At 42.8% G+C, this 13,537-nt stretch overlaps 1 protein-coding gene across 1 annotated transcript in view; it reads left to right on the top strand.

The window, feature by feature from the left end:
- The window catches only part of LOC134575542 (ovostatin-like), a 279,761-nt gene that overhangs the window by 79,957 nt on the left and 186,267 nt on the right, over positions 1–13,537 (top strand). The window contains exons 9-11 of the mRNA XM_063434840.1: positions 979–1,093; positions 12,860–12,975; positions 13,214–13,372. Coding sequence (XP_063290910.1) covers positions 979–1,093; positions 12,860–12,975; positions 13,214–13,372 — 390 coding nt within the window. The remainder of the gene's footprint in view (positions 1–978; positions 1,094–12,859; positions 12,976–13,213; positions 13,373–13,537) is intronic.

Raw genomic sequence — 13,537 nt, forward strand, 5'->3', positions numbered from 1 at the left:
ACACAGCTCCAAAACATCAGTGAGCTACCACCATGCTTCCCAGTGGGGATGGTATTCTTTTCACGATAGGCCTTGTTGACCCCTCTCCAAACATAGCACTTATGGCTGTGACCATAAAGCTCTATTTTGGTCTTGTCACTCCAAATTACAGTGTCCCAGAAGCTGTGCAGTGTGTCAAGGTGTTGTCAAGCATATTGTAACTGGGCTTTTTTTGTGGCAACCATGCAGCTCATTTTTGTTCAAGTATCATCGTATTGTGCTCCTTGAAACAGCCACACCGCATTTTTCCAGAGAAGCCTGAATTTCACCTGAGATTAACTATGTGTTTTAATTTGTATCCCAAACAATTATTCGGGCAGTTGTGGCAGAAATCTTTCTCTGTCTACCTGACCTTGGCTTGGTTTTAAGAGATACCCAAATTTTCCACTTGTGATTTCAATAAGTGATTGAACAGTACTGACTGGCATTTTCAAGACTTTGGATATCTTTTTATATCCTTCCCCATCTTTATAAAGTTCCATTACCTTGTTAAGCAGGTCTTTTGACAGTTCTTTTCTGCTTTACATGGCTCAATATCTAGCCTGCTTAGTGCATCCATGTGAGAGCTAACAAATTCATTGACTATTTATACACAAATGCTAATCATAATTTAAAAAGGTGTGGGAAATTAACCTTTAATGGCCATTTTAACCTGTGTGTGTCACCTTGTGTGTCTGTGACAAGGCCAAACATTTAAGGGTATCAGGGCCATTTGGATGATTTCTGTTATCATTAGGATAGAAAATGTGATAATAAATGACTTCATATGATCACTATCCTTCAAAAAAATAAACATTTTTTTTGCATGATCAGTCATATTTTCAAAATCAATGCCAAAATTTGACAATTTCTGCCATGTAAGCAAACTTTTGAGTACAACTGTATCTGAATGTTAATGTGAATATATTAACTGACTGTTCCTTTTTCATATCATTATAGCTGGACTCAGAGGGTAATTTCCATGGTGCTTTTGAACTAAAATCATTTGACAGTGGGTTCTCAGGATCCCAGAGAAGGTTCGTTCTGGATGCCATTGTGACAGAGGATGGAACAGGTGAAGTATAGCCACAAAAAGCAAAAAGCAGATCCTGCTCAGTGTGAAAATATTGATAAATAACTACAAAGACCCATCTTGTGCTGCTGTATTTACCGGGAATTACAAGTGTAAAAGAAGGCTAGAAGTCATAAGGTGAAACTGCACTGATACGATGAAGCCCAGTGATGGCTAACGTTGACACCATTCATTTTTTCTGGACTTCCTTTTTTCCATGATGCTCAGCTAGCTTTTAGACTCTAAAAGCTAGCTGAGCATCATGGGAAATGTAGTCCAGAAACTATTTATGGTGTCAAGGTTAACCATCACTGATGTAGCCATTATCATTGCTTGTCACTCCATGAATCTCCCTGGACATGGGGAACCTTGTAATAGATTTAAACCATCCTTGTTTTATTGGTAAGAGTTTTTAGAGTTTGCAGTCTAGCAGAAATGGGACCTGTGATACACTATGTATAGATAAAGCTCTGAAATGAAATATAGCTTGATGAAATAAGACATATTGGATGGATGTAGATATTTATGAGAGACAAGCTTACTGGAATGATTTAGCAGCTTATTTTTAATAGATACATGTCGATGGGGTGTTTGAAGATGATGGATGAGTTCTATATATGTGGACCTGAAGCTCTACTTCAGGTCCAGGAAGAGCTAATACCCTACACACGAACAGGCAAAAAACAAACATGACACAATCAAAACATGTAAATCTAAAAAGTATTTAACCCCTTCACGACCTCCGACCCATCAAGTATGTCCGACAAAAAAAGTCCTTTTATTCCAGAAGTTTGGTCCTTAAGGGGTTAAAGAGCCACCATAGTCATCCAGACAACTTCAGTTCAATGAAGTTGTCTGGGTGCCAGGTTCCCCAGGTTTTAATACAAAGAGATATGTGCACAATATGGAGGAGGGTGAACAAGAAGCTCTAACACCTAAAAGTGGTATCCCCTACGCCACTTAAAAATAGATAATATACATACATACAAAAGATGGAGCTTCTGAATAGTAGTTCAACAGATATTCTGTAAAATAAAATTATACAACAATACAGGGAGTGCAGAATTATTAGGCAAGTTGTATTTCTGAGGATTAATTTTATTATTGAACAACAACCATGTTCTCAATGAACCCAAAAAACTCATTAATATCAAAGCTGAATATTTTTGGAAGTAGTTTTTAGTTTGTTTTTAGTTATAGCTATTTTAGGGGGATATCTGTGTGTGCAGGTGACTATTACTGTGCATAATTATTAGGCAACTTTACAAAAAACAAATATATACCCATTTCAATTATTTATTTTTACCAGTGAAACCAATATAACATCTCAACATTCACAAATATACATTTCTGACATTCAAAAACATAACAAAAACAAATCAGTGACCAATATAGCCACCTTTCTTTGCAAGGACACTCAAAAGCCTGCCATCCATGGATTCTGTCAGTGTTTTGATCTGTTCACAATCAACATTGCGTGCAGCAGCAACCACAGCCTCCCAGACACTGTTCAGAGAGGTGTACTGTTTTCCCTCCTTCTAAATCTCACATTTGATGATGGACCACAGGTTCTCAATGGGGTTCAGATCAGGTGAACAAGGAGGCCATGTCATTAGATTTTCTTCTTTTATACCCTTTCTTGCCAGCCACGCTGTGGAGTACTTGGACGCGTGTGATGGAGCATTGTCCTGCATGAAAATCATGTTTTTTCTTGAAGGATGCAGACTTCTTCCTGTACCACTGCTTGAAGAAGGTGTCTTCCAGAAACTGGCAGTAGGACTGGGAGTTGAGCTTGACTCCATCCTCAACCCGAAAAGGCCCCACAAGCTCATCTTTGATGATACCAGCCCAAACCAGTACTCCACCTCCACCTTGCTGGCGTCTGAGTCGGACTGGAGCTCTCTGCCCTTTACCAATCCAGCCACGGGCCCATCCATCTGGCCCATCAAGACTCACTCTCATTTCATCAGTCCATAAAACCTTAGAAAAATCAGTCTTGAGATATTTCTTGGCCCAGTCTTGACGTTTCAGCTTGTGTGTCTTGTTCAGTGGTGGTCATCTTTCAGCCTTTCTTACCTTGGCCATGTCTCTGAGTATTGCACACCTTGTGCTTTTGGGCACTCCAGTGATGTTGCAGCTCGGAAATATGGGCAAACTGGTGGCAAGTGGCATCTTGGCAGCTGCACGCTTGACTTTTCTCAGTTCATGGGCAGTTATTTTGCGCCTTGGTTTCTCCACGCGCTTCTTGCAACCCTGTTGACTATTTTGAATGAAACGCTTGATTGTTCAATGATCACGCTTCAGAAGCTTTGCAATTTTAAGAGTGCTGCATCCCTCTGCAAGATATCTCACTATTTTTGACTTTTCTGAGCCTGTCAAGTCCTTCTTTTGACCCATTTTGCCAAAGGAAAGGAAGTTGTCTAATAATTATGCACACCTGATATAGGGTGTTGATGTCATTAGACCACACCCCTTCTCATTACAGAGATGCACATCACCTAATATGCTTAATTGGTAGTAGGCCAGTATACTCATTTGCCTAATAATTCTGCACGTAGTGTATTTATATATATATATATATATATATATATATATATCCCCTTAACGACCGTGGATGTACTATGTACGTCCGACAAAAAAAACGGTCGTTAAGGACCGCAGACGTACCTAGTATTACCATGGCAAATAGCAGCCCTTGACTTACCTGGACCGGCGATCCGCGGGGGAGGGGGGAGGGAGAGTAAGAAGAAGAGTGGTGGAGTAAAAAGAAGGGGGAAGGGGAAGTAAGAAGAAAACAGGGGGAGGGGTGAGATGAGGAGAACACGGGGAGGTGAGAAGAACAATGGGGGGAGTGAGAAGAGCAGGGGGGAGTGAGAAGAACACGGGGGGAGTGAGAAGAACACAGGGAGAGGGGGTGAGGAGAACACAGGGAGGGGGGAGGTGAAGAAGACACAGGGAGGGGGAGGTGAGAAGAACACATGGTGGAGTGAGAAAAACATGGGGGGAGTGAGAAGAACACGGGAGAGGGGGTGAGGAGAAGGGGAGGTGAGGAGAACACAGGGAGGGATGGAGGGGTAGGAAGAACTGGGGGAGGGGGTGGAGTAAAAATAAGGGGGAGGGGGGAGTAAGAAGAAAACAGGGGGAAGGGGAGTAAGAAGAAGAGGGGGAGGGGGATTAAGAAGAAGACGGGGGAGGGAAAGGAGGAGTAAGAAGAAGAGGGGAGGGTGGGAGTAAGAAGAAGAGGGGGAGGGGGAGTAAAAAGGAGAGGGGGAGAGTAAGAAGAAGAGGGGAGGGGGAGTAAGAAGACGAGGGGAGGGGGGATTAAGAAGAAGGGGGAGGGGGAGTAAGGAGAAGGTGAGATGAGGCAACACGGGGAGGGGGGAGGTGAGAAGAACAATGGGGGGAGTGAGGAGAACACGGGAGGGTGGGGGGGTGGGGGTGAGAAGAGACCGCTAGGGGAGGGTGGGGGTTGAGGAGAGACCACTACAGGTCAGGGGAGAGCTCTATGGGACAGAAGGGAGAGCTCTATGGGACAGGGGGCAGGACAGGGAACTCTTTCACACTACGCGCGCACACACACACGTTGATGGACGCTTCCTAGCTTGCGCCAAGGACCACAAGCACCGCACCGGACACCACAACCACTGCAGACTCCACAACCGCCGTAGCTTAACTGGAGTCTCGCCGTCTTCCTTCCACCCTGGATCAGCTTCTGTCCTCCAAGACCGTGTGGGAAAGACCTCTTCCTTACACCCTGTATGAACCTCCAGCATCCAGGACCGTGTGGGGAAGACCTCTCCTCCAGGAGAGCGTATAAGGAACAGCTCTTAGAAGAGCTAGGTGATTTAAAGCTCAAGGGAGTATGCAGAGCATAGCAATTCCCAGTGTGATTATAGCAGTTCCCTCCAATAACGAGTCATGGCTACGTATTGAGGGTCAAGAAGATCTGTTTTAATTAGCACCAAAGGGCTTTTTCTATGCAGGTTTTACACATACAGTACCACCCACAGGGTTTTGTGGAACAGCCAATCAAACACAATACAATACAGTCAGACACTCCCATTCATTACAGCAAAATCCTCCCCTCTGCATGTGATATAATTACTGAACAGAATGGGCTAACGTAATTATCACAGGCAGGAAAATACACAGTTTTACACAATATTCATAACTTTATACATCACATTCACATTACATTTTCAGAATCAGCATTCTTTAAATATGAACATAACTAAAAATCAAACAATTCCACCCAGTAGTTCAAAAGTTAGCTGGAAGTTCTTTATGACCAACCACAAGCACATTTTTCTGCCCAAAACAGATAGATTTGGGCTGTGCGGTCAGTCTATTTTACACAGAAAAATGACTAGGTCCCATTTAAATGCACGAACGGGGCCGTTCGTGCATTTGGCTCAGTATAACAGTGAGTTCAAACAGCCGAACGGGACTTAGTCTCTGTGGCTGAAAACTCAGTGCCGGAGAAGGTAAGGGTCAGCGGTGTTCGTTGAAATGTGTAGCCAATTTCCGTTCCATGGATTTGGCTACACACACCGCTGACCGCGTTCGAATGAACAAAGATAGCCGCTGCCACGTGTTTGTTTGTACGAACTGCGGCCACCCAGTGGTCGGCAATTTACCTACAGCACGCTCCCAGCTTGGGAGGTAAATTGCCTGCACGCTTCCACTTCTGGGTGGTGCACCTGTACAGTACTTGGTTCAGTAAGCCCCATTTACTGAACCAAGTGGGAGAAAACCATAAGAAAATAATTTTATAGGTCTGGGGACATAGTCTTAAAGGGGCATTGTTCCCAAAAGTCACAATAAGTCCCCAGACAGTTCTTAAAGGGCCAGCACCGTCCAATAAAAATCAATAAGCCCCAATGCTGTTCTTAAAGGGCCATACCCAGCAGGGCCATAATCATGAGGAAGGTGGCTGGCAATTAGACTTATCCATAAGGAAGGACACAGGGCAATATGTCACATAAAATCCTGGTTACAAATGGCAGTTTGTATCACATGTAATTGTAACCAGACAACTGGACGCACAGGAACAGTAGGGGTATGAAGTAGGTTGTTAGAAAAGTATTAATTGAGGGTTTACTAGGTAATTTTTGACAGTTGCAGAAGAGGAATCATGGAGGGTGGTGGATGAAAACCTGCTAACAGTTTAATTGATATGCTTTATTGAAGAAGTGAGCTTTCAATTATTTTTTGAATGAGTGGAGACTTGGTGAAATTCTTACGGAGAAGAGAAGGGAGTTCCACAGAAGAGGTGCAGTCCAAAGAGAAATGATAACAGAAGCCAAAGGAATTGATGAGTTTACCAAGGGAGGCAGTGTAGATAGAGAACAGTAGGAGACCAAGGACAGAATCTTGGGGGACGCCGACAGAGAGTGGTTGGGGGGAAGAGGCAGAGTCAGAGAAAGAAACACTGAAAGAGCGCTGGGAGAGGTAGGAGGAGCACCAGGAGAGAGCAGTATCCTGTAGACCAAAATTACGGAGAATACGAAGAAGCTGTTGATGATCAAAAGTGTGAAAGGCAGAAGAAAGATCAAGGAGAATTAGGATAGAGTAATGGGCATGAGATTTAGCAGCAATTAAATTGTTGGATGCTTTAGTCACAGCCGTTTCGACAGAATGACCAGTGTGGAATCCAGACTGAAGTGGGTCAAGCAGAGAGTTGGCTTCGAGAAAGTCAGCCAGTTTGGTGTACACAAATCTCTTGAGGATCTTGGAGGCAAATGGCAGTAGTGAGATAGGGCGGTAGTTGGATGGGGAGTCAAGGCTGGGCTTTTTCAGAATTGGGGTTACAGTTGCATGTTACAAGTCTGATGGCCAGGCAATAAACAGGGTATCTGTTACAATGACGATGAAATCACCAGTACAAGTGCAGTTTTTGTGTAAAAAAAATATGCAAAAAACAAATAAAAACACTAACTTTGGCCAGCGTTTGTGACTAAGTGGCTACTATAAAAGTCTGGAAATACCCCATTTGGAATATCCTGGGTTATCTACATTTGCAAATAGTATGCCATGATGGTCTTATTTCACATTCCTGGGCTACCATATGGTCTCAAAAGGCAACACAGACCCAGAAAAGAAATCTGGCAAACTGAATTGGGCAAGCCCTATATTGACCCTGTAACTTTCCTAAACATCATAAAACCTGTACATGGAGGGTGGGGGGGGAGTTTAGGTTAAAAAAAATGCAAAAAACTAATTTGAACGCTAATTTTGGCAAGCGTTTGTGACTAAGTGGCTACTACAAAAGACTGGACAACCCCATTTTAAATACTGTTGGTTATGTACTTTTACAAACTGTATGCCATAATGGGGCTAATTTTCATTCCTGGGCTGCTATACGGTCTCAAAGGCAACATAGGCCCAGCAAACTAATCTGGCAAATTTCAATGTGCAAACATGGAACAGGAGAAAGCCCTACATTTGACCCCTGTAAGTTTGCAAAAACCCATAACTCCTTTACATTGGGGGGACTGTTGTACTCAGGAGATGTTGCTGAACACATATTGGGGTGTTCTCTGTCAGTAACACATAACAGGAACTGAGAATCTATGCCTAAAATACAATGTGAGAAAAACAATTACTACCAAAAAATTTGACAAAGACTGGTGGTAGAATTAGTACATGTAAAGTGTTAAAATACCACCATTTGAAATACCCTAGAGTGTCTACCTTTCAAAAATGTATGGTTTGATGGGGGTAAATTACATTGGCCGGTTTCAAAAATTTCCTAAATAGGACATGGGTGCATGATGACCAGTTGTGAAAATTCCAAGTTGGAAAACTGGAATGTGCACCCTCCAAATAAGGTATTTTAACCCCCAGAGAACCCGACACACCTATACATGGGTGGTGTGATGAACTACACTTCGCCACTACATTTTGCCCTGTGACTATGGCGCCTGGGGTGTTTTGCAGTTTAAAAACTCTATTTGGGCTTATTGGATTTTAAGACACTGTTCCTGCCCCTTTAAATATTATTGGAAAAGATTTGCACTTTCGAAATGGCACTTCGGAAACAGCCGAAGTACCGAAGTAGTAGAAGTATGGTTGAACACATGGCGGCGTCCATTTTGTTTAGCCGAACACGGTCAGCTGTGTTTTGCCGTCGAGTTCATGGAACTCAAATCGGACACCGCTGAACTTTACCTTCTATGGAACTTCGACACTTCGACGGGAGTTGAACAGCGTTCGACAATTCCAACGCCACTTTAACATTGGGTATTTGCATGAATTGCCTCCGTTCGTGCATTCGAACGGAAATTAGTATTGGAAATAGACCGGCCACACAGCCTAAATTTGGGGAACTATTTTGGGCATGAAAGCCTTGCTTGCAGGTTGGTCAAAAGAGACTTCCAGAAAACTTTTTAATCCCTGCTCTGATCTGGGTGATTTTTGGATATGTTGTTCACCCAGATCAGAGCTATCCATGGATGTATCTGTGGGGATATGTGGTGTTTTGGGGTGTTTTCTGTGTTTTGGGTAAAAATTTGTGTTTTCTGCCTGTGGTTATTGAGTTAGTCCATTGTATACGTTCATCGTATCACAGGCAGAGGGGAGGGTTTGTGTACAGTAACTGGGAGTGTTCAAATGTAAAGACTCTGTTTTGTTGGATTGTGCATTTAATGTCCTGTGCCCCACAAGGTCCACGTGGGCAGTAACCTTGGGGGGAAATACTGTATAAAAGAAGCAGCTGTATCATTAAAAGTTCTACTTGACCCTCAATTCGCAGCCTCGACTCGTGTTTGGGGGGGGACAGCTATAATCACTACAGTATGCTATGCTCTTCATACTCCCTTAGCTTCACTAAGCTCTTGTAAGAGCCTGTTCCTACTTCGCTCTCTGAAGGAAGAGACAAAACTCTAGATTGAGGGTGAAGTTGATCTGTTTTATTGATAGTCACACTGGCCTTTTATGCAAGCCCCCAGCCAAGGGATACACCCAGGTGGACATTGGTGGGGACAGTGATACAAGATTATCAACCAATAATAACAGTATTATTGTAACGAAAATATACCCCAACTCGCAGGATTCAACTCGCCAAAAAACAACACAGAGGAGAGATACGTCTACCGGACCTTAGAATGGCCGGACTCGACGTATATGTGAGGAGACAGAGTCAGGAACAATCTGAGGTCAAGGGCACAGAGAGACAGTGTAAACTAGGAGTAGCCGGGGTCTGGTACACAGTAAACAGCAAGCCGGCAAACAGAACAGATAAGGATAAAGAGATAACGTAGTCAGAAACAAAGCCAAGGTCAAGTATGAAGGAACACAACTGAACACAACAAGCGCTAAAGGGAACTGAAACAGAAACCACGGAGTAAAGGGAGAGGTAAGTTTAAATACCTTCAACTTATTCTTGATTGGCCCCTGTCATATCCACGCCCCCAAAATGTGAGAGTATGGGGAGTGTGGGGTGACAGGGGCCAATGGGAGACCGTTTTGATTTTCGGCTCCCACTTCCCCTTTAAGAGCATGCTCGTGACGCGCGGCGTGCTCTCAGAGCTAGGCGGGACACGTGACCGCATTCCGCGGTCAGCGCCCGCCGTCATCGGCGCTCTGAGCGCGCTGAGAACAGAGGACCTCGGCTGGCCCCCGGACAAGGTAAGTAACGCTACAGTTATACAGTGTGACACTCACATACAGGACAGGCAATCCCTCCCCTCTGCCTGGGAGATAATTGAGTCAACTACTGTCTTTAACTCAATTATCTGCAGTAGAAAAAGAACATAATTTTTATACAATCTGAAATACCCCCAAAACACATAGTATCCCTTGAACATACTTAAAAATCACCCAGATCGGTTTAGGGTTTCAGGATTTGTATGGAGGTCTCCTTTCTGACCGACCGCACACAAGGCTCCTGCCCAGAATAGTTCCACAGAATCAGACAGTGCGGCTGGTCTCCTTCCAGGGTATTAAACTAGTGTGTATAAGAGAAATAACTGTTTGTGCATCCGTTTGCATAGTCCTAGTGGTTCGGGAGATGTTATTACCGAACGTATTCCATTTCGTACAAATAGTGCCGAACATCAGTGACCATGGAAGTTTTAACGGTGTTCGTGTCATTGAGTATCCTAATCTAGTACCATACATTATACGACAAAACACCGCTGGCTACATTCATATTCAAGATGGCCGCCGCGACAAGTTCGGGCATACGAACGCCAACCATCCAGTCGACCGCTTAGAAAGTTGGGTGTTTGTGGTTTTAAAGGCGTTAAGAGGGTCAATAAGGCTAATAAGCGCCACACTCCGCATTTGGGTGGTCGGTCATTTGGTAGTTTTATCGTCGGTCGAACGGGCAATGGGAAAATAAGGCAGAACTGTACTTAGTCGAACAGATAGGCAAAAAGACACATAAAACTTTAACATTCATGGTCAGAGGGTCTGTCACAGTAACACATAACAGGACCTGAGAATCCATGCCTAAAGTACAGAGAGAAATGTGAGAGAAAAATAACACAAACAAATTACTACCCAAAAGTTTGAAAAAGACTGGTGCATGGAAAGTGTTAAAATACCACCATTGGGGTCAGGGCCGAAAAATCTTCACAGCAACTGGACCACTTGGATGCCCTGGTTCCCGAGTGTGGAGAGAGAGAAGCGCCGCTCCGTTCAGCATACCACCATAATCCTGTGAATATAAAGTAATCCCACTAGCTCTAGTATAGCTAGGATACCCTGGTTCCCACAAAACGAGTCGAGGCTGCGATTTGAGGGTCAAACACGAACTGGCTTTAATGGCACAGGGACACATGTTATTTATGTAAGATCCCAGGTCCAGGGACAGCCCCCTCTGGACCTGATGGGATACAGGGACAATACGCACAGTTGACCAATGACAGTACCCTGCATCGTTTGAAATAGTCACCGCCCAGCTTGGAGATAATGATTCCAACGGTTATGGCAATTCAATTATCTCCAAGTGCCCAGAATCCCACGTGTATTTCCAACATGTAAAAACAGCATAAAATACATATTTATAACATTTTACTAGGCACCCCTTACATTCTACCATTACTTAGATAGCTCAGGTCTGAGCGCATCATATAGACGAATAGCGCTCAGACCTCACGAACGGTATAGCCAGTCTCTTGTATATAAGTAATTTCGTGTTTCTTTATCCCGAACACGAGATGGCAGCCATGTTTTCTATCCGTGAATAGGGGAGCGGGACTCGGCTCCAAAACCCTTGGAGCGAAACACGGGTAACATGCTGTGCAAATACCGCTCTCTGGCCGGTTGTCCCAGACCTTCGTGAACCGAACGTAGACTGCCCTGAAGAGGTCAATTAGCCTGCGGTTAACCGCAGCCTCAACGTTCTGATTGAAGACACACGCCGGAGCGTAGGTGGTCCTCATTCGGGAGTTTGAGTATGGTGAAAATAGCCGACGAACGAGGCCACCCTGAGGCAGTCAATTAAGGTTGTGGTTAACCGCAAACCGCAGCTTCCCGGTGGTCGTTCGTTCGGTTGTTTCAAGGGTGAAAAAGGTTACGTGGCGGCACACGCCAAGGGCTGGGTGGTCTGAGTTCGTATGCACGAATATGTAATCCTAGTTGTTCGTGTAATTGGGTATAGGTAACAATAATACCGAAGGAAGCGGCTTCGGTAACTTAAAATAATGTAATCCAATACTTGTCTGTGGAGTGTCCGTAACAATTGGGTATTTCTGAACTCAGGAAAAATGTAAAACTATTTAGCATGGGTGTTTTTTGGTGGTTGTAGATGCGTAAGAGATTTGGGGGGTCAAAGTTAGAAAAAGTGTGTTTTTTTATGTTTTCATCATAGTTTATATTTTTTTAATAGTAAATTATATGATATGATGAAAATAATGGTATTTTTAGAAAGACCACTTAATGGCGAGAAAAATGGTATATAATATGTGTGGGTACAGTGAATGAGTAAGAAGAAAATTACAGATAAACACAAACACGGCAAAATTAAACAAAAATGCCCTGGTCCTGAACGGTAAGAAAATTGAAAACTGGTCTGGTCACTAAGGGGTTAATAATGCAATTTGATTGCTGTCACTTATTGAGGCAAAAGCCCATTGTTCGCTCCACGAAATTGTCTGGCAACTTTGAAGGCAATAAAAAGGACAATAGTGTGAATAAATTTATGTACGTTTTCTGCATTCTATCAAGTCATATTTTAACCTGAGTCCTTAGGCCACAGTGGATTACAAATCCCCTATTACCTGGGACTTGAGAAAATGCCCAACATGTGAGCAAAAAATATGTTTAAAGTCACATAATAAAACCCTGATAACCGCTGGATTCAGGTGTCAAACCTAAAAGTCTTACACGTTTCATAATATTCTGTGCTAAAGTATAGGTGCCCTATGTACTATGTTTAAAATAATTTTGAAATGATATTGTCACTGTATACTGAGGCAAACCTGTCTGACACTAGATTCCATTTAACCTTTATCGTTCTGAGACATCATTGACCATTTGTAGTGCATGACACTGCCAATTTTTCTGTCTATTTAAAGAGTGAAAGAATAGGAAGTAAAATGCTTGATCCTGTGATACATAAAATATTTTGGGCAATGCCGATAGTCCCGGATGAGCCTGTGTCAATTGGCCAGTATATCCGAATAAAAGAAAAACAAGAAATAACATGCTTCAATGTCTTCCAAAAAGAGTCCAAACTGGTTAAAATTAATCAATATAAAATGTTCTAAATGCATTTGTTGCTATAAAAATGTTATTATGTTATATTTGTATTTTTTATGGCAGGAATTCAAGACAGGAAGTCACGCTACACATGGATGACCAGCGAGCTTGCTAGACTCTACTTTGACTATGGAAGGATCAATAGATACTATAAACGAGGACTTCCCTTTAAAGTTTCGGTGAGTATTAACATATCCAAGTAGTGGAATTGTTTAGGTTCCCTCTAAGCTATGACTTGTATTCCTTCTTATTGGCCACTCTCTGGTTGTTTTGGAGTCAGAGTTAAACCTGGCTTTTATAAAATATTGAGAATATTTATCTGTAATAGTGGACTCCAGACTAGATGGAGTATCACTGAAACAAAACATTATATTATAATTAAATATAATGTATCATTCATGTTGGGTCTCTTTTAAGGTGGTATTAAAAGATGAAAAAAACAATCCCATGCAAGGTGAAAAGATCGAACTGGAAATAAATAGAGACATCATTCAGAATGTAACAACAAATGCAGACGGCAGAGCAACGTATGAGATTGATACATCCAACTTTGTAGAGGACAACTTTACTATTAAGGTTAGTATCAAGGCCTATTGGAAAGATGCAGGGCCGGATTAAAATAGAGGCTGATGGAGCTGCCATTAAATATGACCATTGATTAAATAAATATATATATATATATATATGTATAAAATGAAAGGCTCTTGCACTCCAGCCAAAAAATGATGGTACCTGGTGCTC

The sequence above is a fragment of the Pelobates fuscus genome, chromosome 10 (assembly GCF_036172605.1).
Source record: "Pelobates fuscus isolate aPelFus1 chromosome 10, aPelFus1.pri, whole genome shotgun sequence".
In the NCBI taxonomy this organism is placed as follows: domain Eukaryota; kingdom Metazoa; phylum Chordata; class Amphibia; order Anura; family Pelobatidae; genus Pelobates; species Pelobates fuscus.